The sequence below is a fragment of the Pyrgilauda ruficollis genome, unplaced genomic scaffold (assembly GCF_017590135.1).
Source record: "Pyrgilauda ruficollis isolate IOZ18807 unplaced genomic scaffold, ASM1759013v1 scaffold1, whole genome shotgun sequence".
NCBI classification, from domain to species: Eukaryota; Metazoa; Chordata; class Aves; order Passeriformes; family Passeridae; genus Pyrgilauda; species Pyrgilauda ruficollis.
Window position 1 is genome coordinate 21206416 of NW_024508100.1, and position 26185 is coordinate 21232600.

General features: G+C 37.5%; 1 protein-coding gene across 1 annotated transcript; it reads left to right on the forward strand.

The window, feature by feature from the left end:
- Positions 1-1889: 1889 nt before the first annotated feature.
- On the forward strand, positions 1890-25195 carry CWH43 (cell wall biogenesis 43 C-terminal homolog). Its single transcript, XM_041488747.1, has 16 exons — positions 1890-2021; positions 2866-3057; positions 6079-6199; positions 6312-6466; positions 7794-7995; positions 8958-9046; positions 10376-10630; positions 13402-13527; positions 15652-15731; positions 16688-16793; positions 17472-17607; positions 18794-18943; positions 21235-21379; positions 21997-22058; positions 23100-23255; positions 24764-25195. Exons 1-16 carry the CDS (start codon positions 1979-1981, stop codon positions 24849-24851), a joined length of 2106 nt encoding a protein of 701 aa, XP_041344681.1. The 5' UTR covers positions 1890-1978; the 3' UTR covers positions 24852-25195.
- Positions 25196-26185: the final 990 nt, after the last annotated feature.

The following is a 26185-nucleotide window of genomic DNA, read 5'->3' on the forward strand; positions in this document are numbered from 1 at the left end:
GGCTGTTAAATTCAGATAACTTTTTATGTCTGCCTTGGGGTAGGAGTGTCTTAAATATTACTCTAGAATGCAAATGCTTCTTGTTCTGTGAGTGGAAGCTCCTACTGTGGTGTTTTCATGACTTTACTGGTTTGACATCATTGTATTCCTGTAAAGATCAAATGCTTTTGCTTTATTTTTTTTGTCATGTACACCTGTGGCACTCCAGGAATAATAAAAAAAAAAATGTAGTGAAAGGCATTACTACACATATATGTGTAACTAAGCGCCTTGCAAGCACTGACGTTTGTATTTAAGACATTGCACCTGAAAAGTCTCTCCTCTTTTGCTCTGATGCTTGTGCATATATTAGCCCTATGGAGAGCAATAGAGTGTAACTTTGTGCCAAGTGAGACCAAAGTTAATAGTTACTAAGAATCTCAGAGAGAGTACCCAGAATACAATGGGTAAATTTGTCAGGATTTGCATTGTTTTCATTGCATTATGAGTTTAATGGAAGCCACACAAGCATATCAGGTTCACAATTCCAGTCATGTCTTGTTTTACTGGAACTCCACCTCTGAACCATGAAACAAGATACTGTAATTACAAAAAGGGTTGCAAAATTTTTTTGAATATTTATTGGCTGAATACACGCTGTGTGCCTCACGCTCCCGCTACGCAGCTCCAAAAGCAGCCATGTTCTGCGTTTATTCTGGCCAAAGATCTCATCTTCCATTTGCATCACCACAGCGAGATGAAATGGTGTCATCACTCACATAATCCTGATATCCAGTGATAAGTGAGCTTGGTGACTATTCTGATATGACTTTTCTTTAATGAAGAAAAAGAAAGATGCCTTTAATGACATGGAACTTGGAGAAAACAGAGATGCTCATTAAATCTATGAGTCTCATTCTTCCTTCCCTACTGAGGTCAACTTTTCCATCAAAATACTTTAGTTCTTTTGTGGACATTTAAAACATATTTCCATTTTTAAAAACACATTTTCAAATAGCAGCCAAAATTCAACAGTTTTTGTAATAGCCAAACCCCATCATACTGAAGGGTAAATGAATCACTTGACTTTGAGACTTCTAGGGCAAAATTTAGTTTAGTACCGTGTCCTCTCAAATGTCTAGACCAGACTTTATTGCTAATAATAGGTCATATAGATGTTGGGTATTTATAGGTTACTCCTATGGATTTAGAGTTTCACAAACTGGGGAAAGAAAATGTGTACCATAAGGTTTATTTAGAATGGGACAGTCTTTTTAACACAAATGAGAAGGTACAGATGGCGGTTCTATAGGATGCTGTATGCATATTATTAAAATTTAAGATGATGGTATATTCCAAGAGCAAAAGCACTTCTTAGCTCTTGGCTTATATTTAAAATTTTGCTTTTCATGCCCCCCCCAAAAAATTCTAAAATTGAGATTTTGCTTACATAATCTTTTTGCCAGAATTTGGCAGCTGTGATCACAGCTGGCTAGATCTAACTCATGATTTTTTCTAAAATTAACAAACGTGGTTACTCAGGAATCTCAGCAAACGAAACGCTTCTTTTGATGCTTTTTGTAGATAGCATTGCTTATCAGAAGTCCTTACTCTGCTATAGAACAACATACATTTCACAAAGGTGAGCACAGTACTAATTCGGACATCCCGAACCCGGCGCAGTGTTCGTACAAGCTGCCAGGTGGGCTAGCTCCTCTTTTCCCCGCCAACTCATGCTACGACAACCTTTTACTTTTATTTTTCTTGCTGCCGTGACTGCTCAGGGGACAAACTGCTGGCACATGAGTGGCGGGGCGAGATGTGCAGGCCGTTCGGCGCGGCGGGGCTGTGCACACGCGGAGAGCACGGTCCGGCCGTGCGGGCTGCCCGCCCCCGCCGGGGACGCGGCTCCGTGAGGCGGGACGGGCGGCGGCGCCGCGCCCTGCCGGGCACTCGGGAGCGGGACGCAGCCCCCGCCGAGCCGGCAGCACCGGCGGCGATGTTCCCCCTGTGGAAGGACGTTCTCTCGGAGAGTCTCCTGGGTAGGTGGCGGCGGTGCCGCCCGAAGGGGCTGGGGGCTCGGGGCCGCGCTGAGGGCACCGGGGGCTGAGCCGGGGCCGGCCGTAGCGGGGCAGCCCCGGCAGGGCGCCGCGGGGCTCGCCGTGCGTGCAGGCGAGCCGCCGATGAACAGCTCCCCTCTGGAACGAGTAAATAGCGCTCACACCTGAGCGCTCTTCCCCGGGTTCTCTTTTCCCTCTAGTGCTGGAATGCTTTTTGTCTCTTGGATCAGCCTAGAATTTACTGCTGCTGTGTCCGGCCAGGTGCTTGTGCAGGCGTTGCAGAGGCGGTGCTGCGCTGCCCTGCTCGAGGCAGGGCGCCGGGGGTCGCCAGAGCCAGCGCCCGCAGTGTCTGCTCGCTGCATCTCCTGCCAAGCATGGAAACTCACAGCGCGGTGCTGCCGTGCCCGGATAAGGTGTTTCCAGGGGAGAACAGCACACCGATTTACTGGAATAATTCCTTTAGCCACCAGTCTGCCTTTGAGTAGCCCTGAGACTGAGGGTGGACTGCTTATTTAGCCAGCCCTCTGAGCACTAGTCCTTTCCGAAGTTGAGCACTTCGCTGAGGTTCAAAGTAGGAACTGCGGCTGAGTGGGAGAAGAGCTGTTTTATTCTCATAATTCTATTTCCTTGTAAAATGCATTTGTTTAACTTGAAATAACAAACATTTCTTCAAAGAAGGTAGCTGTTTTTGCTTGAACTGCTTTCAAACACATTTGATAGTCTATATGTGAAAGTATAAAATGGTGCCTCTTAAGTAATCTCCAGGAAATCTTGTTGTTGAAAATATGTGATGGGGTTTTCTCTTTTTGGTTTGTTCTTGTTTTAGGCTACATTTCTTGGTCTCTTTACCATGCACTGCCACCAATGATCTACTACTTCCCTCTTCAGACACTGGCACTCACAGGCTTAGAAGTTTTTGCTGTTGCCTTCTTTTCCCCGATATTCTTGACAATTGACCCTTTTTGGAGGTTGGCTAACAATGAGTATGTTCTAGCCTTTCTGAGATTGACTATGGTTGGTAAGTACTCAATGCAATGAGTTATAGATTCTGTTCTGGTATCAATGCATAAGAACAAACATACCAAATTGCCTTAAAATTCAGACTATTACAAAAAGAGACAGAAATAAGAAGTTCTCACTCTCCCCATACTCATGTTTTTCTGGTTTCATTTTTTTTCTCTCAAGCTTTTAGCTACAGTCAGAGAAATATTTTTTGTAGCCATTGTATTGCATAAATACAGAAAAATATAATTTAACTTTTATTTCTAGTAGCTTTTAATTTAGTAAGAGTGATGTGCAATAGGAAAGGTATTTTCAGTATCACTCAAATATCAGCAGAGCAGGTGTTCTTTGAATTGTGACAATGGGTAGGGATGAGGCATTACAGAACAGCTTGGGGCTAGTTTCTATGAGTGAAATATTCTTTTTAGTTTCGGAGGCAGTTTTTTCTTCTAAGAATGTATTTTTTAAATTAAATCTGTCTATCTACATGCCTGTAGAGGGGTTACAGGCTCATCCTAAATATGAAATAAACTCAGGAAATAGATGCCCCATTTCCCATTCCACAGGCTTCTCCTTAAACCAAGATTTGCTGGGATTCCCACTTCAGTCTTCAGCTAACTGGTGCAAATCTTAGCTCTTGTTGTTTCTTTGAAAGTTTTTTGGGGGAAGGTTTGGCAGCTACAGCCACGTTCAGAAGCGAGAGTTTGCCACACCCGATGGACTCAGAGGAGACAAGGGTCTCCATCCTGTGTAGAGGTGAAAATGTTGCTGAGAGGTGTGTTTCACACGCAGCAGATCCTAGCTCCTCATTTGTCAATATAAGATGATAGACAGATAATCACTTTCTTTATAGTTTTCCTCTTTTGCTGTTAGAAGACAGAGTACGATCATCTTACTTACTTTCCCTGTGCAGTTTTTTTAAAATGAATTCTTTTTCTTTCTCTCTAGAAAAATACTAGAACTGAGCAGAGTTTGTTGGTGTCATTGATTTTCATGAAGAATAGTCTTACCATGTTCTTTTCTTTTCCTGCTCTTCCCATTTCATCCATCCTAGTACTTGTCTTGTTATTTTGTAATAAGCTTCTCAGTGAGCAGAATCTTCAGCTTCTTGCAGCAGTGCCTCGTGTGTTGCCTTCTGCAAGATCTTCTAGTTTAGAAAGTAGGAGTGAGTATAAGCATTTAAAATTGCACCTTACCTTCCTTCAGATGTGACACTAACACAAAATTTGCCATGCTTATTTAAGGTTGATCCTTCAGATCACCTTACTGTGTTTACTAGTTCACTTTACCAAAAGAGATGGAAATCACTTAGAAGTGTGTGATTTTTGTTCTGCTAAATAAAGAGCAGTGACAGGCCTATGATGATCTTTTATGTGTTGCTGATTCTCCTGTTTCTCAGTTCTTCCTGTGTTTTTCCTCCTTCATACTGAGGCAATTTTATTCATTCTCTTTTTGATCTTTTTTCCTTCTCAGAAAGGCCATGGCCGTCTTCTGGGACTTGTTGAATTGTCAGGCAGAACAATCTACCCCATGCATGCTCCACCCCATTCTACTCAGTCTTCAATTTCACAACCAAAAAATAAGAAAATTTTTCATGCTTACCGAAGACCTGAATATTTATGGGGATTATTTTTTTTCCTGTTCTCTTTCTTTCTGCCTTTTCAGGAAGCTTTCTTTTCCCTGCAGCTTCTAATTTCTGTGTCCTTTCATGCTACTTGATTTTGTGCTCTATTTGAAAATAAACAACAGCAAAGTACCCTGTGGTAGTGTCTATTTGCATCTGTGTCTTCAGACAACATAAGTTAAATTTGGGTGTTTGGATAGATATATTTAAGTCTTGGGTGTACTTGCCCAGCAACTAAAGGTGTGTCTGCTCTGACTTGGCAAACCCCTGCTACCTTTAATCAGGGTAGCACACATGATGAAATATTTGGAGAGGCAAGTTTATGGATTGCCAGCACAATTTAGTGACAGAAATCTGTGTGTACTGTGAAAACCTCTTTTGAAGTTCATGCAAGTACACCTTCACTGCACATTGATCTTGTTTATTGTCTTGGCTCTAAGCTTTGCATCTTTTACTCTGAGCAGAATGAGCAGGTAAACAGTTGGAGGATCCCTCACACGCGTTGCCAGAATCTGCAGCGCCGTTTCTGACATTGCTTGCTTAACATCTCTTCAAGTTTGACTCATACTTACTTAGCAAATGGCTGATATCATAACAGTGTTGCTGCTTCTCCTGCTGTTTGTCACTGGTCCTGGGCCAGAATTTGCCACGCTGACTGAGGTTACGAAAATATATGTGGTCCATTTTCACTTGAATTGGAAACCTGTTAGCAGAGTTTCAAACTGCTGGTAATGCGGGGTCACTGTGCCCTGGGAAATGGCAAAGGTGTGTGCACAAGCTCTCTTTCAGTGGCTGGGAAAGTGGTAGTTCTCAGTAATAAAATGGCACAAGCTGGTACTGACCACTTCTGAGACGAGATACTGAGCCAGAGAAAGCCTTGTTCACCCCTACTGAGGCAGTTGATTATTAATCCCTGTGCTATGTATGGTGACTGCTCCTGTCTAATAAAGAACGTGGCTTTTGCTACAGTGTGCCTACTTTTGTAAGTATACTGCAGCAAAAGCCATATCCTTTTTAGAAAGGAACAGTCACAGTACATATAACTTTATGGCTTTTGAGTTATCTAAGTGCATGGTTGAAGAATATCTGTATATGCTTAAATATCCATATATCCTCTCTATGGAATCAATCACCATAAGTACTTAAATAAAGGCAATCACTCGGACTGTTGGATAATTGCTTCATATAAACTTTTTCCTTGAAAATTATAACTGATATGAAGTCATGTATACCCAATTTCTATGTCTACCTGCATTTCTTTGGTTTATTTAAAAATGTGTAGTGTCATGTGTTTTCAGATAAGTGGTGTAGCTGTTCAAATTACAGACAATGTTGAACTAATGCACAGGAAATCCTTATTACCCGGTCTCTATTGATCATTAAAGTAACCTCTGTGTGTGTATTTGTTTGTAGGAAGCTTAGCATCATACCATGCACCAAATGCTTCAATTAGACTGCTCATCTTGGCTGCTGGTGTTTCTTCCTCATTGCTGGTTCAAACAGTAACATGGTGGTCAGGAAACAGTGTACAAAGGTATTTTCTTATACTGATGGAATTTAACTGATGTTTCTTTATATTAAAAGCTGTTTATATTTTTTTTTTAATCCTCCAAATGTCTCACTGTTTCAAGAACTGATTCTTACAGGTTCATCAGAATATGGGGCTTCATGCTAGGCAAGATAATGCTCCTTGTTCTTCGTATCTGGTACACATCACTTAATCCAGTCTGGAGCTCACAAGTTGCCAATACTGTCATACTGACAATTGGTTTTGTAGCAGCAGTGGAGCGAATCCATTCAGGTAAGTATATTGCAGCAAAGATGGTGGTTATGAGAAGAGCCTAAAGTATACCTAGCTATGTGTCACTGGGTTTTGATTCTTTTCCCCCAACACAGTCTGGTTTTAGACCTGCTGCATGAGCATTGCAGGTTTTAGAAGTTGTGGGGTACTTCCATCTGCCCATAATATGGCAGAACTGGTATCACAGTTCATACAAGTGGTATTAAGTTGGTGCCAGAACTGCCTCTTTTTCCTTATTGCAGTGCCAACAATGTGACAGTAACACAAACAAAGGCATAAGATAGACCAATAAAACCAGAATGGATTATTGTCTTTCCAGCATGAAACATTTGTGGTGTTTTTGTTATTTTGTTAATTCAATTTGTAGTTTTTGTTTCTCTGCCAGTGCATATCTTTTAAGAGAGAAGGGGAGACATAGTTGGGGAACAGCTGATATGTGAAAATAAAGAGAAAGAATTGGAGGAGTGGACAAGTTGTCCCAGTTAAACTTTGCCCAAGTTCTTGAAGTGTTTGCACAGAGTACACAGTAGTGGGGGCTGGCATAGGCTGAACTGTGGAGGTGGTATTGCCAAGGAAGACAGCAAGGCTGGGCTGGTTAGTTAATGCAGCTCATGTTAAATCCTCAGAATATCCTTCCTTCTCAGTATAACCTTAATGAATTAATTGAAAGATAAAACCTTATCTATGTGTAAGTGGGTATAAATTAGCATCATGCATATTGTCTGTAAGCTTGCATTACATGATCTAAATTAAGCCTGAGCTTTCATCATAATTTAGAAAGGGAATCTGCTGCAGGAGATTAGGAAGGAAATCTGTCTTGTTTGTGGGTGACAAAATGATATGTCTATGCAATTAAAGGTGCTGCATTCTCCTTAGATGAGAGAGATTCTAAAGCACATGGGAAAAAAGGAGAAGGAAGGGAGTTTATTTCTGGCTTATTTGGAAGTGTCAGGTTTTGTTCTTATCAGAGTTTAGAGTTTCAGAGAACAGAAGCCTCTGAACAAATTCTAATAACTTTGCTGCTGATTTGCAAAGCCAATTTAAACATTTAAAATTTATTATGGAAAATAATCAGATGTGCAGGTGGCATTTTTGCCCGAATATACTCACTTATGGTGAGTATATTTTCTTGACAGACCTCGAGTTGTTAGTAAAGATTTTTTTTTGTATCATCAATTTCTGATAACACAATCCTAATCAGATAAATTAGCTTTTGTGCATGCAATTTATTCTAGTAAATTTGTGATTTTGGCTATTTCTTTTTCTCAGTAGCTCTTGCTAATAGGATTTGACAGTTTGCTCAGCTGTATTTCTATTCTTTTTCTAGGTGGAGACAAGAGGAAACAAGAAACAAACAAAACTGGTAATGTGATTAGAGAGGCTGCTTCCCATCCTCACTGGTTTTTATCAGGGATTGCTTTTGGCAGCCTCATATTCCTCACTGTGTGGATATTTGGGGAGGTGTCCTTAATTTCCAGATGGGCAGTAAGTGGACATCCACATACAGGTCCAGATCCTAATCCATACGGGTAAGTACATGATCATGATGATGATGATGATGATGATTACAAAATTGTAATGAAAATCCAGTGCTGTAGTGGGTGACGAATTAAAACTCAACCTGATGATTGTATAAGACAGAAAAAAGTGGGTACAAGGAACTTCACACAGAGGATTCATTCTTCCTTTGAGATATCACTAAGCATTTTGTCCAGACCTTAAAATTTTCTGATACAGAATTATTTTTATTTCAGCACTAAAATCTTGGTTTGTCACATTTCAAAACAATTTTTATATTAGGACTGAGGTTCAAGGACTTATGAATGCAGTGCATCTATAATAAGCAGTAAATTAGTCTAGCAGTTGGCTTCAGAGAGGAGATGATCAGAGACACATGCAGAAAGTATAAATAAACTGTGTACACTATTAAAATATATACTTCAGTAGAAATTTTGTTTAGTAAGAGTGTAGTCTTAACACTGTGTGTAGTTCATTCAGGTTCCAAAATCTAGAAAGAAAACAAATTACTTATTCAGAATAAACTACATGTGATGGCAGTTGACAGAGTTTATATTTTGGAATTGGTACACAAAAGAGCTCCCCAAGACTGAGAGCAGTGTTAGATACTTTAGGATTCCTTATTTGACATGAAGAAAATACTTCTATTTGGGGTAGATTCTTCCCTTTCTTTTTCTTTGAGTTGTTTTTGCCTTTTGTACCAAGATATCAGTGGACTGCTTTTGCTGCTGAACACAGATCACTTATACATAACAGAAAATTGCCATTATTTTCAACTGGATGTTTTTCACATCCAATAAAGGGAAGAAAATGTAGCTGGGTGTGAGCAAAATTTAGCTTTGTTTAAAGTAAAATAATTATAATATATTACCAAGGACCCTTGTCCATATATCTAGAAGTTTGGGGTTTTTTAATATCAGGTGTTTTAAAATCATATTAGTGCATGTTTTCTTTTTCCTTATTGTTGTGTCAGAGGTACAGTTCTGTTGGGCCTTGCTCATGGACTGATGCTTTCATTTTGGAGCTGGTCTTCTATCATCAGTTTTGCCTTGTTTCTTATAGGTAGGTGCAAATCCTGAGCAGAATTTTTGTCTGTTACCTTATTCCCTTTACTCAAGTCCTCTAACCTGACACCACATCTCAGAAAGGCGTGGCTAATCAAAGCCTCCTTGTCTCTTGCCCCTGACTGTAGTACACATATGTCACCAGTTGACTGAGGGTTACATGCCAAATCTCCAGGCCATTGCAGAGCAGAGTTATTGTCTTCAGAAGCCCTGTTAAGGTTCTGTTCCCTTGAGCAGCATCTCAGTTCTGACCACCTGCATTGTGTAACAGTTGGACTTGATGATCTTAGAAGTCTTTTCCAACCTTTGTGATTCTATGATCACTAAGGCCACATCAGGGTTATGGGGCTGAGAGGACACAAGTCTCTCAATTCCACAGGAGGCAAAATAACTTGTAATTTAACAAGCAGTCTCCCTGGAGACAAGCTTGTCTCCTGTGCCTTTACTTGCCAAGTTCTGCAGGCAGTAAAATAGTATGAACAGGCAGGTTTTAGTGTTAAGAAATGTGTGTACAGATTGTAACCTAAGCATGAACATTTGATTTTTGATGCACACACATTGCTTATTTAAAACAGGCACAGAAAGGTTCTTTAATTGATTCAAGCATTGTATTCTAAAATGCTCAGAACCTTGATGTATTAAAGTTAAATATTAAAAGTGTTTCTCTACATTTGCTTTCGTGGTGTGACAGTAAATATTCATATCTACAATAATGTTTTAAAATGAAGTTGTCCCATTATAGAGAGGCTCTGTTGTTTTTAATGTTCTGTTTAGAGTCAAATCCCCAAATCAAAGATAGCATGGTAACTCAAGGATCTTGCAGTTAGTAAAAGATTAATAGTTGCTTTCTTGCCTATCCTATGGTTATATAGAGGAAAAGATCAGGAAATGATATATCTGATTTTCTCTTCATATCAATTTATTTGATTCTTTCTGTATTATGGTAAAAGAGATTCATGACAGACTGTTATTCATGACCAACTGACAGACCTGTTACTCTCTTAAGAGCTGCATCACTCCTCTGTTGTGCTGAAGAACTCTAAGAAAAAACTGTTTGGTTTTGGTCCTTGATGATATTTCTCTGCCCTCTTTTTCCTGTACTGTTTTCAGCTGAATAGGCAATGTTTAAAAGAATGAGATATTGGGGAAAATAGAAGACTGTCTTTGGCTACTGGTAATATCTGTCCTTGTAGTGATGCAGTTTTTAAGGCTGGAAAGCACAATTATATTTCCCAGACTACTTTTTCACTAGCCAGAATGTGAAAATGAGTGTGGTGGGTAAGACACCTGACTGAGACTTACTCTGTTCTTTTCTATCCCTTCACAGGTTTGACATCTTCAGCTGGTCTCCTTTATTTACATACCTGGAGTGCTGCTGTTGCAGGCAACATTCTTGGTGTCTTTAGTATGTGTGTGTGGCCTCAACTAGCTGCACGCTTTGTTAGCTGTCTGCATCCTGGGAAAGCCATGAGCACAGCCATGTTTGCCTACGTTCTTGAATTATTCTTCTGTGTATGGTGTACAGCTTATAAATTTGTACCTGGAGGAGTTTACATTAGAGAAAGCTCCCATCTTCTTCTAGGTACATTTGTGATAATGAACAAATACAAATATGCTTGCTTTAGCTTCAGACAGACATGTGAAATGTATCTAGTGTATAAAGAGTCTTTTCAAGTGCTTGGTTACTGTTTAATTACTTACTGTGGTAAGAGTTTCAGTGCAAAAATTAATGAGACATGCAAAAAATATTCTACTTGTTTCTTTACTGTTAGAAATAGTCTAAAATGTGGACAGGAAATGGAATTCAGTTAAGGAAAAATGACGAAGTGGAAAAATGTCTGATAACTAAAATATGCAGTGGAGGAAGAGATCTGTTATCCAGTCACCCTAAAAATATGGCTGCAATCCAGGGTGTGAATGCACAAATATGCTGGCTACCTAAGGTAGCAGTGCCTCAGGTAACAGGGTAGCATCTGGGACTGTAATGTAATTCAGTGCATTATTTAACCTTGCTCTGCAGAGCAAAGTGCAGCATCCTGCTGATCTAGCTAGTCTACATTGGAGACCTGAGCTTCTTTCCCCTGTGGCTCTACCTTATGTTTTGTGGACACACCAGCATGTTTGGGGCGTTTCAGATGAGCCTGTAGCATCAGAAACACGTGAACAGGACAGGCAGAAGAGAAATTGTCAGGTATTTGCAAATCAGGAAAAACTGAGTTAAGCACATATAAAGGTTTTAGCAAAATGATGACTTGATGAGGGTGGAGAGGTGGAAAGGAAACTAACCCTTCCTGGTTTTGTCTCCAGAAATATTTTTGCAATAGGTACTAACATGTTTAAATGGCATATTTCACTAACTGCATTTGAACAATGCCAAACATTGTCTTGGGCTCATTGTGTGGGGCATTTTTTAAAATGTGACGCATTAGTATATTTTATTTGGAAAGGATTAATGAACACTGTGCTTAACTTGTTGCTCCAAAGGGTTCAGATTTCATAAATGTCTTTGCAACTACTTTGTGTCACTCCAATTTTTTACTCTTCATGTGTGTTTCCTATATTACAGCATTCACATGAGGGATTTGAGTTCATTATGTTTTAGGAGAATTTAATTCCATTATTGCATTACTTTCTTTGTTCTGAAAGCACTCTGAGGAGTCTTTAGAAACAGTTATCTTAGGTAATTAAATTTAATTTTTTGAAATTATATGAAGAAAGCATGTGGTAGAGGAGTGTCAAATGCTTTCTTGAGTAATGCTTTCACAAAATAAATATTTTATTCAAAATTCCTCTCTGTTACTTCCTTTGAAATGCACACTTGTGATTAATTTACCTAGTGTGATCGCTTGGTGGTAACAGAGAGATGGCCTTAATTTTCTCTTTGGCAAAGAAAACTATAAATGGAACACAGCTGATGGCACTGCATGAGTTTAACTTCCATCTGGGAATGCAGTTTCTATCTTTTTGATGCCATCTCATAGCTTATCAAAGATTATACAATGAGACTGTGTATTTGTTGCTGCTCTTTTACTCTTACAGCTTGGCTTTCTGGGAAACTGCTCATTTTCTTCTGGTTTCTTCCAGGTGCAGGTGCTATTTCTTGCTTTCTTCTCCTGTCCAATATCCTGCCTTTCTCTTGCTGCAGTTTGGGTAGGGAACTGCACCACGAAAAGTGACAATGAAAGTAAGATCATTAAATTCAAAACTTCTGTGCTGCTTCACTGTGATGTGATATAATGCTGAGGGGTCAGATTCCTGATCTCCATCAACTTTAATGGCTGTGAATCAGTCGCACTTTGAGAAAGGTTTTGTGTTGTGCTAGACCCAGTGTCCTGGTTTGCAAGCTTTCACTACAGCTAATGTAACAAGTAAGGGAAATTAAAAAATACTGAGTAATAGTTAGCTATTACTCTGAAGTAAAATATGGCTTCTATAATTAATTAACTATGCCACAAAGATATTAAGGGCATATATCTTCTCCAGCAGAGCTCTTATCCAGTTCATTATCCTCCCATGCTTTTTTTGAAAGTAATTGGATTCTTTATCTCATTAGGGATTGGAAAAGACCTTGTACTATTAGTCTGAACTACTTATTGAAAAGATACTATCTCCATACATTGCAACAGTTAGTGCACTGAAGTTGCTTATTAGCTTTTAAAATGTTATTTTAAAATGTACACACCTACATTTTTAAAATGTAGGTGTGTTTAGTTTTCTGCTCTTAAAAAGCAGATTTCTGTTGGCTCTGGAGTTCCAGAATACAGGTTGCTGCCATGTTAAATTGACCTTCCAACCTGCTTACACTGTTTTATAACAAAGTGTTGTGCAATTGCTTTTGTAGTTCCTATATGAAAAATGTGTTACTTTTATTTTGGTGACAGCAGTTCATTGTCAAAGATAATAAATATGTGCAATCATCAGTATATTTTTTCATCAAGCTGTTATTTTAAGGTTCTATAACATGTAGGTGTAACTCAATTGTTCTTGACCAGGTTAATGTCAGAAACTTTGAAAACAGTGGGCTCAGCTGAGAGTTGTAGCCATCAATAGGGCCTGGAAGGATTTTAGCATAATTTATCTGCCATTTGTCTGCCTTTTTGACATAATACCCTGTAACTGTAGAGCAAATCAGTCTTGTGAGGTGCATGCTGCCAATAAATCTCATAGTTCCTGCATTGCCTCATTAGACATACCTAGCATTTAACTGCATTTTGCTTTGAATCCTCTTTGTTGTTGGAACCATGAGGTTGTTATGTTGTAGCACAACAGCTGGGAGTTTATAAAACGTGTTTATGAGCAATGTTTAATATGTTAAAGGCCTATGAAAAAAACGTATCACTTATATTTTTACAGGTTTTATAATGTTATGTATTGGGGTAGACTTTCTAACAGGACCCAAGAAAGACCTTAGCTCTGTCTTTGAAGTGAAAAGCAATCAAAAACCATTATTCAAAAGGAGTAAAAAGTATATTAAACTACGTAAGTATAATTTGAGTTCCTTTTCTCCATGGCTCTAGGAATACTGTTTGAGGAAAAAAATAACACTGTGGAGTGTCTGCTCAGATGTTTTAGAAATGTTTTTTTGGTACTTGTCTTAGAGACAGACTGGTATTTGGTATTTCCCTAGTTCCAGGTTAATGATGACATATACTACTGGAGGAGCTGACTCACTGTGGTTATGACTGATAGAGGCTATTCCTAATGGAGTGTGTCAAACAGAGACAAGAAAATGGGCACAAACCAAAATGTGAAAATGGATTCAGCATCATTGGTGGTTTTGTTTTAGTGGTTGAGGAGGGGGCCTTTCTGGATCTTGGGATTTACACTGCGTGTACAAGAGATGTGGATGGTTTCCCAGCCACGCATTGTGGCGATTTTGAGGCGGTTCAGTGTCACAGCACTGCCAGGGCTGTGTGAGCTGGCTGGCAGTGTGGTGGCACTGGGTGGCCCTGAGCTGCTGTACAGTGTGACACTCTCCTGCCTGAGAGGTCCTGCAGGGCCTGCTGTGGCCAGCAGCACAGCACAGTGCTTGGGGCTGGCTGTGTGCTCAGACCAGACCTGTCCTCAGGAAACCATTGTCATCTGCTGCCCCTCAACCATGCCTAGGGATCCCAGATTTTCAGGTTATATGTATGGGCTCTGCTTTTTTCCTTAAGTTTTGAAGAGAAATGAAAATCAAACTTTTGAGGTTTTATCACTTTTTGGCTTTTAAAGCATACAGATATTTTCAAATATTTTTCTACAATCATTTGAGTGCCTGATTTGTTTTCATTGTCAGCTTACTGTTTCTAAAGAAAAATGCCTGTCAGTAGAGTGAAGTTTGGTAAAGGAACAAAATGCTAGGCATGAGGGCATGGTAACCCTACAGAGATCAGGATGCTGAAGATTGCAATTCCTTCCGTCTTTTCTTCTGTGACTTTGGATCAAACCACTTGTCATTTGTTTACATTTTGCTGCATTTGGAAAAAGAAGACAATAGTGCTTCACAGTTTTTCAGAGCTGTTTCTGGAATCTTTATGGAGGTCTTTGCCCTGTATACTCAGGGGCCAAAAGAATGTGGCCTGTGGGAGTTTGTGTCAGAGAAAACATGAGCACCATTTCAAGTGGTTTCAATATTACCGCTAAGAAACATTTCACAAAAGTAAATTAATATTTCAAAATATTACCTGTCACAAAGCACAGCCCTTGCCCAGCTACCCTTGTAATGTTGCAACAGTACCTCTTGTACTTCCTCATCATGCCCACACTTGTACTGTTTCTCAGCTTCCACTCTAAGCACCTTTGTGTCTTGCAGAGTAGGAAATTGCTTGACATGTGCTACAATAAGTAGCATGTCCTTCTTTCTGACATCTTCCATTGTAAAATGTATTTAAATTTTGCACAAAACTATTCCAGAAAACTTGCATTAAAATTATTTCATATATTTTTAAATATATGAAAGAATAAACTGAGTTACTGAAATCATTGCATATGCCACTGTGTAAATGAAATAACTGCAGAGGGCTTTGATCATCAAATTATATTGTGCTGAATGGTGAGAGCTCTTAAATGCACAGTGGTTATTTGTAATGCTACAGGAGCAATTAGAAAACTCTCAATATGCTTTCTATGAAGCTGCACTGTCTTTCTAAGAATATGTGAAACAAATGACCCCTCTGTAAGTCTGGCAGGCACCACATCTTTCTGACATCTAAAGGCTTGCAAAGTAAACTAAATTTTATTCCACACATTATATTAATACAAGATAAAAATTGTGTACTACAGATGCATACTTGCACACAGAGAGGAAAACACTGAAAGGTTTACATGATGCTCTTACCCATGTACTATAATAACATCTTCAGTAGGTGTAATTTTTACATAACTATTCCAAGGAGTTTTGGTACTTTTTATCTGCTCAGCAGGTTGTGTTTTGGAGAGTGTATTTGCACACATACACACATTCTGCATGCATAGATACTGCCTTGATCTGCTGTTTTCACTTAAATGGACACATTTCTTGTTCTGAGAATAGCACACCTTTGAATAAGTGTCCTGTTTAACCACTAATAGCATTAATTTTTCTCAAATTAAAAACATTTTTCTGTGTTTTTCTATTTCAAGTATTGTGGCTGCTTGTTGGTGTTGGTTTGCTTGGATTGGGTTTACGTTATAGAACTTACCAGAAGAAGTTGGGCCAAGGGGTGAGTAGGGTGTTTGTGAGAATGGTAACTTTCAAATATACAGTAAAGTGTGTGTGTAACAGCTTAGGTGTGTTAATTGTGGCTGAAGAAATCTTTGCAACCAAGAATTTGGAAAAACTAATGCATAATTCAAGATGCAAAAATTTAATTTATAAATTCATGTCAAATTGAAATGTCCAGGTGTTTGGAGATTTATAGTGATGCTATGAAGTAAAAAGTATTTTGAAAATTTGAGAGATTCTCATTGATGTCTCATATGTTCAATTTGAACATTACTTTTATAAATTAGTTTATTTGAATGGTATTCAAACTGGACAATGCTGTTAGCCTTCTGATCTCTTGAAGGGGGAGTTTGGACAGATAACTTCCTGAGGTTTCTTCCAGGTGAAGGAATTTTATGGTTCTATACTATATCATAACTCTGAATTGAAGCTCTCTGAAAAGTTGGTTGACATAGGTTAAACTTAGAAATGGAAATGGTATGGAAATTGGATAAAAATGTGAAGATTCCAATTTTCTATCTTGAAAGAAAATAGGTATTGCAAAGGTAATAAATAACAAGATGGTTAACAGTCGTGGAGTTCAGTGTTAGAATCACAAATGCACACAGTTTTATATGGTTGGCCTTCTTTTTCAATTAACTCAGGTTTTGTCTTTTTGTGTGGCAAAATGTGGTTAGTTCCTCATAGTAAGATGAAAAAATGCATTGTCTCTTTCATCTTAATTTTTTTACTGTTACTTCTACAAATTCATTTGAACTATGATGACTTTTATTCCCTTGTTAATAGCAGATTTAGTCTTTTGTAATTCTGACATCTTTATTAGGAAAATATACTGGTTAAAACATCTCTTCCTGTATGTCTTTTATGGCACCATGTGTCTGGTGTTGTTTACTGCAAAGCTATAATATGTAAAAATTCAAATTTTATTTTATTTTTTTCCTTTTATTTTTTGAGGTTCCAAAAAGAGATTTCTCTGCTATGATCTGGCCTTTTAGATTTGGATTTGACAATGAAGGATGGTCTAATTTGGAAGGATCAGCTAATTTGCTTAATCAGACAGGTAACTTTTTTCCCCTACTTAATTTATATTTGGGAGAATTCATCTGAAGAGACATATGTAAACCCCTTGGTAACTGAGGCATTAACAAAAGAACCTGTGTTTAGTGGTTTTCTCCTCAATTTGTGAACTGTTCCAATACAATCACTTCAGTCAAAAATCCATTTGCAGAGGTGATAATTTGTTTAATATGTTTTAAAGAAGTTTCTGGTCAGAGGAAACATTATAAACATTATAAACATTTCTTATTTGGATTTTTCTTCTCATATTGCTGATGAGTTACTTGTCTATAGAGAAATTCTTTGCATAATTGAAATAATATCCTTTTTTACAAGTTGTTGTTAATTAGTGCATGCACAGTATCTCTAATGCTTTAGAAATGGCACGAGATCTGACCAGGCCAGCTGTGTTCTGCAGTCTCATGTATCTCTGGTTATGCACCAGGGATGAGCCATGGCCAGCAGACACTAAGTGCATTTTCATCAGAGTTTGTGTGGCCTGTAGTAGCCAAAAGTTTGGGCATGACTTTGTTGCCAGCATTGATTTGCCTTGACTGACCCCGAAGGGCTTGTGTCCATCCCTCTGTAATCAAAAGGGAAATAATGACATTATTTATAAGTCCCATTTATAGGTAACAGTTATAAATGTGAAAATATTTTCTTTTTTTTCCTTCCATCTTAGAAGCAGATTTTATCACTATTATAGAGAGTGATGCCTCTAAACCATTCATTGGAAACCATGATCCAACCATGTGGCTTGGAGAAAGACTTGGATTTTATACAGATTTTGGTCCAAGCACAAGAGATCACACTTGGGGGTGAGTCACCTTTACATACACAGTGACAGTAAATAGATGTAAATATATTGCCCAATACAAACTGCACTAATACAGAAGCAAAGAATAGTTGGAATAGTGCTCAACTATAATCACTTGTTGCAGCTTGTCCTTTAACAACAGGCTTTGATCCATTAGCATTACCATGCAATGTGGATGGAGTTTTCTCATTGCTAAACATGATCAGATTTTGGTGCCTGCCCCCATAAGCTGCTTTGGTCTTGGTGATGCAGAGAATGGCATCCTGCCTTTTAACGTACAGATTTGGAAGTTTAGCATTCCAAGTATTGCATCTGATGCCCTTTTGACATTATTTTGTTTTGGGCTATGAGAATTTTATATTTCAGACTTAAAAATGTGATAGCAGTTGGAAAATGTAGCACATCAGGAGGTATGAGAAATATTGATTTCATACCTAGCTTGGGCTGTATAATGGGAAATGGGAATAGAAAGATGCATGTCTGTTTGATCAGATATTTTGTGTCTAATTTTATATTAATGCTTGACCACCTACCAGTTGCATATCTTTAAATATCTTTGTCCTCTAGAAAAATACTGGCATATAATGTAGCTTTTTATTTTCAGAGGTATATACACATTTCTGTGGCAGATGGAACTTCCTACTAATGTTGCTATGGCTATTTAATTTTTGTCTTATATGAGGGGCATTTAGTAACTTTCTTCTTCCAGACCCTGTCTATTTGAGGCAGAATAGGGGAGAGAAGTCATTCTCTGAGATTTTTAAAATTAAATACATTGAAAACCTGATGCAAAATGCAGTAGCTGAAAAAAGAGAAATCTCTAATTTTAAAGCTGTATTTCTACCTACTTCTACTTTTAATAAAATACCTTTTAATTTCTGGTAGTACAAAATTCTGTTTTGTCTGAAATACAGATCATGAAAATCTCAGTGAAAGACTTCATATTTATGGAATGATATTTCTTAGTGTAGGAATTAATTTGATAATATATTTTAGACATGTAGTTAAGCAGTATTTTAGAGGGAAACTTCCTCTATTCAGAAAAATCCACTAGACATGGTTTGTATTCTGGTCTTATAGTTTCCTATTTCAGTGACTGTTAGTCTTCTGCTCACATTTATCTGCTTAGTTCACACCTTTGATGCTTGTGAATCACAAAATGTAACTTTTTGCCTCTCCTCATGTAGGATTATGGCACTATCCAGGTATCCAATTGTAAAATCAACCCATCACCTCCTTCCATCTCCAGAGGGAGAGATTGCACCTGCCATCTCCCTGACTGTCAACTTCACAGGGAAGCTTGTTGATTTTGTTGTTGCTCACTTCGGAAATGAAGAGTGTGTATTTCACTTTTTTTTTTTTACATATAGTGTACACAGTCATGTAATGTGTGAACTTCCAGGATTTATTTTGTACTTTTTAAAATGTGCTGCTGTAATACTGTTTCTAGCAGGGCACATTTGAAGAAATACTATGACCGTTTAAAATTGGTTAAACTACCGGTTTAAATTTTGAAGCATTTTTGAATGTGTCATGCAAAACTCAGCTGAACCTACCATCTGAATTCCTAGAGATTTAAAGATACAGTTCTGCAAAGCCACTACAAATCATAGGGCTACAGATGCACCTCAGCACAGGACAGCATCCTTCTGGCTTTTTGCATGTGGAGTAGATGTATTACATTCCACAATGACTGCAGATAGGTACAGTTAGAGATACACAGCAGTAATGGAAAAATGTTTTGTTGTTTTTTTTTTTTTAAATAACAAATCTGAAACTCCAAGAAAGAACGGGGTTGAAACAGCCACAAAAATATGCATCAGTGTCCTTCTGAGAGTATGCAAGTGGAAATAGGAAGTCTGATCTCTGAATTCAGAACAGCAATGTTATACCAATAAATCAAATAAGTGATGGAAAAGAATATGGTATATATTTCAGTTCTTGAAAACAATGTTTTACCTGGGTGTAATGAATATTAATAAGAGATAGTTTTGTGAATGCTCCATGTAGCTGTTATTTCTGTTATATTTGGTGGGATATCTGGAATGTTTGCGGCTATGTAGTAAGTTCTGGCATTTAAAAAAAATTGTTACAATTCATGGAGCAGCAAGTTTATGTGTGCAGAATATTATAACACAAAGAAGCTACTCAGAAAGCCAAAGGAATTCTCTTTATCCCATTTCCGTCCCCTGAGTAGAAATTGCACCAAACCTGCAAATTGCTTATAGATTTTCCCATTTATTAAACAAATATAATTGTCAGATATCACTCCCCATTTTTAACTCTAGAACACAATTTAATTCTGTGCCTCACACAGATGATTAGACTTGCCTGTCTGAGAAACTGTTTGTCAAAGTAGAAGAAAATAACACTGTATTATACCCTTGCAAAGAAATGAGATAAAGATGAAAGACAAAATACGAGGAGACAAATGGGAAAGGAGTGCAAATTAGATTGTGTTTTAGAGGGGAATGAATTTTTAACTATTTTTAATGAATATTTAACTATTTTAAATATTGCACATAACTGCTCATTTTTAATATTTTTTCTTCTGCTGCTTACATTGACATAGACTATAGAATACTGGATAACTAGGGTAGTTTTTAAATAGGATTTTTAAAATGTGGGACTATAAGTATGCCTGTGCTTTTAAAAGATCCTGTCTTGTGGAGAGGTGCATTCTGGAAAGAGCAGCTAGCTGAGCAGGCAACTTCACATATACCTATGTCAGACTTCTACTTAAGTGTTTGTGGAAATTTTTGTCTCCTGTCTGTGTGCTCTTTTTCCCTAATACAGTTGCTTCAGTCAGAAGTACAATTATTTAGAAAACATAGCTGCATTTAAATTGTTGTCTTCAGGGTTTACAGGTTCCAAAATCAGCTTTCTCTGTCAATGTTTTTACTGTTAGCCCAGAGTGTCAAAATCTAGAAGACAACATGATTTGCACAACAATTTTAAAGTCATTAACATGAAGAATCATAGAAAGAGAACAGGTTTTTCATTATTTTATGGCAAATCCAAGGACAGGGAATGGGATCCAATGAAGTATTTTACCAGGCTTCACTTATGCTATCACTTTTGGTCATGTTGGAACGCTTGTGTAAATCTTGTTAAAGAGATGTGAAATACATGCCAAATGTAATTAAGTAATGCTAATGGGATGATGTAACTGTAGTTGCATTTCATAAATTATGGGACCGAGACTTTAAGACTTTATTTACCATGATCTATCCATAATAAAATTTCTTTAGCATGTAAGTTCTTTGTTATGCACCACATCATGCTAGAACAGTTAAATTTTAAGTGCAAGCAGAGACAAAGCCTTAGAGTACCAAAACACTAACATTCACATTTCCTAGTGATGGTATCAGTATTAAAAACAAAACAGTAATAGAAAATGTTGTTCCTGTAATGGATAGAAAGAGAATGTGAATTACATCTACCATGACCATGTGGCTTTTATCAAATGTAGTGATAGCTTTGAATCAATGAGCTTCCTGTCAACTTTCATACTCTCTAATATTGAGCAACAAAAATGATACCAGATTCATCTGTGGTTTAGTATGTCATAGCACAAAGATTGTGAGCTAAAATGTATATGTCTTAAAGTCTTTTTCATTTCTTTCAGAGAGGACTTGGACAGAAAACTCCAAGCAATAGCTGTTTCAAACCTGTTGAAGACTAGCTCTAAGCAAGTTGTGTTTCTAGGATACATCACTTCAGCTCCTGGATCCAGAGACTATACTGAATTAATAAAAAATGGAAATATGCAGGTAATATAAAAATACTGCATCTTTAGAGAATATATATATATATTTTAGAAGCATTCAGCTTAATATTTCTAATTGGTAACTTAAATATAGACAGAGAAGAAAACACGTGCCCATTTTCAAATATAGTCTTTAGCTACCTCATTATAACTCGCAGAGAAGGTGGAGTTACACAGTGAAAGAACAAAAGGCAATGGGCAGCAGCTGCCCCAAGGGCGATGTCAGTTAGAAGAAATAAAGAGGGCTGTCAAGGATTAGAACAGGGGCCTGGTGAAGTTGTGAAACTTTCATCCTTGGCAATATTCAAAAGTTAGCTGCATAAAGCCCTGAGCAACCTGCCTGAAGTGACTTTGACCAAGGTTAGGAGTAGGTGACCTCCAGATAGCCTCTAATTCTGTGATTCTTTTAAAAATGAGCTCTGCATTAAGAGATATCAAAAAGTTGTCTGATTTGTCCATGTCTAACACTGAGCTTTTCTCTTTCTACCTTATTACAATGTTTTAGGCAAAATATTTTTCTGCAGTGAGGTTATACATTGGTCCTGTTACTGATTTAAAGCCTAGCCAGATGAACACTTACCTTATTTGTTTGACTTTTTTTCCCTTTCAATATCCCTCTAGGACATTGACAGTACAGACCGGGACAGATGGTGTAGCTATATCATGTATCGTGGAGTAATAAGGTATGTTAAAGTGAATCACTGATTTGTAGGCTTAAATATTTTTATGGTTATCAGTTTTATAATCTTTTGTAAGTGATTGTGGAAGAGTCTTACATCCCTAAACAATTATTCTGGGCAGTTGGATCTATCATAAAATTATGTGAAACATTGATCTTAGGGTCACAAGAACTGGTGTATCTCTGAATATAATTCACAAAGACACTATTACAGGTTTCATCATTCTGTGTCAAAAACCTTCACTTCTCTCTTCTTTGGTAGCATAAAACTACATTTTTCCAAAGCTCTGGCTTTGCAACTTTATTCTAAAATGTGAAGGCTAAGACCTAATTTGTATGTGACACAGAAGATACAAATTTTGAACTATGTTTTAGGGTTTGTTGAAGCAAAATGCTGACCTAATCCAGCCAATCTGTATGCTGAACTTGAACTGTGTAAGCCCATATTGAGGCACAGGACCTATGCACTCCATATCTTTTAATACCAAATTGCTTGTAAATCATTCTCTTGGTGATGTTTGTACCGGAATGGAATTTATCTTCTTTTGAATAAACTACGCAAATTCTGCAGTGCTCATAAGTCATAAACTTGATAGCTGTCTTAACAGTATTGAGTAAAAAAGAAAAAAAGACAACTAAAAAAACTCAGCTGAAACTCTATTTGCAATTTGAATTTTTTCGCATTATTCATTTAATTGATGCTTGGGTTTCTTTCTTGAATATTGAAATCTTTTCAGTGAAAGTTTGGTGAGCTTATACCTCCACTCATATTCTAAAGCTGTCATTTTAAAAAAATTTTAGACATAGAACTTATTTTTACTGTCAAACACAGTTTTAAAGTTTTTATGCTTATGACATGGTATTATGATCCTGTTTATGGAGCCCTTTCAGTTTTTTGAGGGTGAGATTCACAGAAATGGAAAATTGTGTTGATAAGTTAAAGCATAACTCTTGGGAAAAAAAAAAAAAAAAGATATGTTCATGAAGAATGTGGTGAAATTGTGGTGAGTTGCTTCTTCAAACTAACTCTTCTCATATTTGACAGGCTGGGTTATGCCCGCATATCTCATGCTGGTTTAAGTGATTCAGAAGTCCAGATGGCCAAATTTAGAATCCCAGATGATGTGGATAGCTATGTTGACAATGACAGAATTGTCACTGATCCCAGCCAAGTTCCTGAGGACATCCATTTCAATCCCAGGTCAGTGTGTCTCATAGGAAATGAAGGGGATGCTGTACCTGGCATCTTGTAAAAGAGAAGTCTAGGAACAAAATAATTTCTAAAAGGAGAGGCACTGATCAGTACCCAGTTGAGCAGAAGGGTAGAAGTCAAGAACTTCTGATTTGTAATTCCATTTTTTCGAGTGATTTGGCATGTACCCTGGGAAAATCAGTCTGTTGTGTCACAGCATAAATTACAAGTAATGCTCATTTCACCCAGGCAATTTCTGAGATTGTTTGATAGGGATATTTGCCAAGTGGTGTGGTGACTCATTTGATAGATAATGAAAGGTCTCCCATGTTTCTCAGCACTTCAGAGATCGGGGTCTTAATATACTGTTACTTAGAATATCAAATACAATATATACATTAAATACTTTTTGCATAAGCACTTTAAAACATACCGTATAATTGGAGCAAAAATTAAAGAGAATGCCTGAGGCAGTATGTTGCATGTGTCAAGAAGGGGGAAAAAAAGGGACTAGGTTTAATGTAAAAGAGTCACTTATTTCTAAATTGCCATCATTTTTCCACTGGTATTGCATAAGGAAGAGATGTATAGAGGAAGATATTTATTCTAGTATTAAGTATTAATAGTGAAAGAGCCATGAAGCTCGTGACAGATGTTGCCACAGAGAGAATAATTCCCAGTAATGCCATGTTTACTACTCCTAACATGCATAATGCAGAATATATTACTTTCTTATACACATCTGACTGTGGAGTGTACTCACTTTTTATGTACCACTCAGCCACTGGCTTCCTGTCTAAGCAGGGCTTTGCCCAGACTTTTCCACATGATGGAACTTGCCTACAACTAGCATTCACCTTCAGATTTTTCTCAGTTGACTTCAGTACAGAATCTTGTCCTAATTTCTTTTGTCTCCCTATAATCAGAAATTGTTTACCCTACTGGAATGTATTTAAGATTTTCTGATTAACTGTACTTCTTTAGAAATACAATGGCAGTGCTCTTAAATATTACTTAGCATTGATATTTTAAATAAGTACTCCATTTTACTTTTGCAAGTCTGTCTACCATGATAGTCAGTTGTCAAAACTTTCATAGTTAAATATGGCATGAAAAATTACAATTTTCATCATAATTTGCAAAAGCAAGATGTACAGTATTAATAACAGGGGTGACTGTTTTGATACTGTGGGTGTTTACTGTCTACTGAAATCAGGACTAAAAACATAGCTTAGAATTTAAGTAGATAAATGCAACATTCAGCTTTTTCATCTGGAGTTCCAATTATAGACTGCCTATAGCATGAGCAGAATCAATGTAATTAATTGTCTCCAGTATACTCAAAGACCTTTAGCAGGAGAGGGTTCATAGAACCTGATTTACATTTAATAGAGTTGGGGCCTGTTTCAGAAATAAATTGCCTAGAACATTCAGAAGTAGGGTAGTAATTGTATGATTTAATTGTATGGGTTAAATAATGTTGTAATAGTATTGCTCTGTTGAATATTTTTTTTTAGGTTTGGATCTTATAAAGATGGACATAATTATGTGCCTATTCATCACTTTCATATGAGCACTCCTAAATATTTTAAACGGACAAATTAGAGCAAGAAAATAAAATTATTATTCAGACCAACAAGAAAGGTATATCGCTCAAAACTGAATTGACAGCCAAAAAGACTACAGTGTTTAAGGATGAGCAACTGCCATGCTGCACAACACTGTGAATGTCTATGTAATAGTTTGTGCCTTTCTTCTCGAATGAGCTGCCATCACTGTGAGGGAAGGAAGGTGCACGCATTTTGGTAAACTGGTGTGCACGTTGGCCAGATACCTGCTTTGGTTGCAACCAAGCAAGGGTGGGAACTTGCTTTGGCAACAACTTCTTCAGCTTTTGTGGAGGTACTATATATCATGATGTTTCAGAGTGCTATTGCTGCTACTACAATAAAAAGGTTGACCTCGGGTTTTTCAAAATAGCAATGGAACTAGTGTATTTTTTAATTGGGAAATATGCAGTATGTGTTTGGAGTGTGCACCTTTTCAACTCAAACAGTATTTACACCTGCTGCTATTCCACATTTTATTCTTAAATGAGTTTTACAACACTTTGCAGATAATTGATGTTCATAATACTGGAGAAAAAGAGGTGACTTTTATAGACTTCATTTTATTAGCTGGACATCAGACACTGCAATGCTTTTACAAAGGGAAGAGTAGAGTACCTCTGAATAATGATGGTTATGAGACACCTGCATGAACACACTGACAAAGAATTAAAAACAATCATGCTCAGCACAACAAGGTTTCTGAGAAGGGACAAAAGTTGGTTGTAACTTTTATTTAAAATTAATCATAATAAAGGGAAAAAACCAAAAAGCTTTGTTTCTTTGCTAGCACTACACTTCAGTAGGACTAAATAGAGGTGTTGCTTTTTTTGATCTAGGCAGTGAATTCCCTGTTATGCAATGCACATGTGACACAATGTAAAATGTTGTGTCTTCTCAGGGTCTCTTGGCAATGTCTTTTATATTTAGCTCCTGATCCTTCACTGTACTGGCAGAGCTTCCCTTTAATAATGAGGACATCTTCAGTCCTGTCCAAAGGATGTTTCCTGCTTGTGAGAAGCATGTTAGATAATTTAAGTCACGCATTCAGTTTGGAAATCACATTTGTGATGTTGGCATTTAATACTGTGTCTTTCCAGTCATATCTAAGCATACCATAAGTAAAAGGAATAGGATATGTTGCAGGAAAGAGGATGGATTTTTTTTTCTCCCTATAATTCTTTACCATATACTTTTAAGAACAGTTTGAGTGCACTCAATTTGATTGTTTCTCTATGTAAGCAAATACAGGATGGGTTTTTACCCAGGGTTTCTTGTTGTATGGAGTCAGGTAATTGCTGCCAGCACCACACTTGTTGCTTTATTCTGACC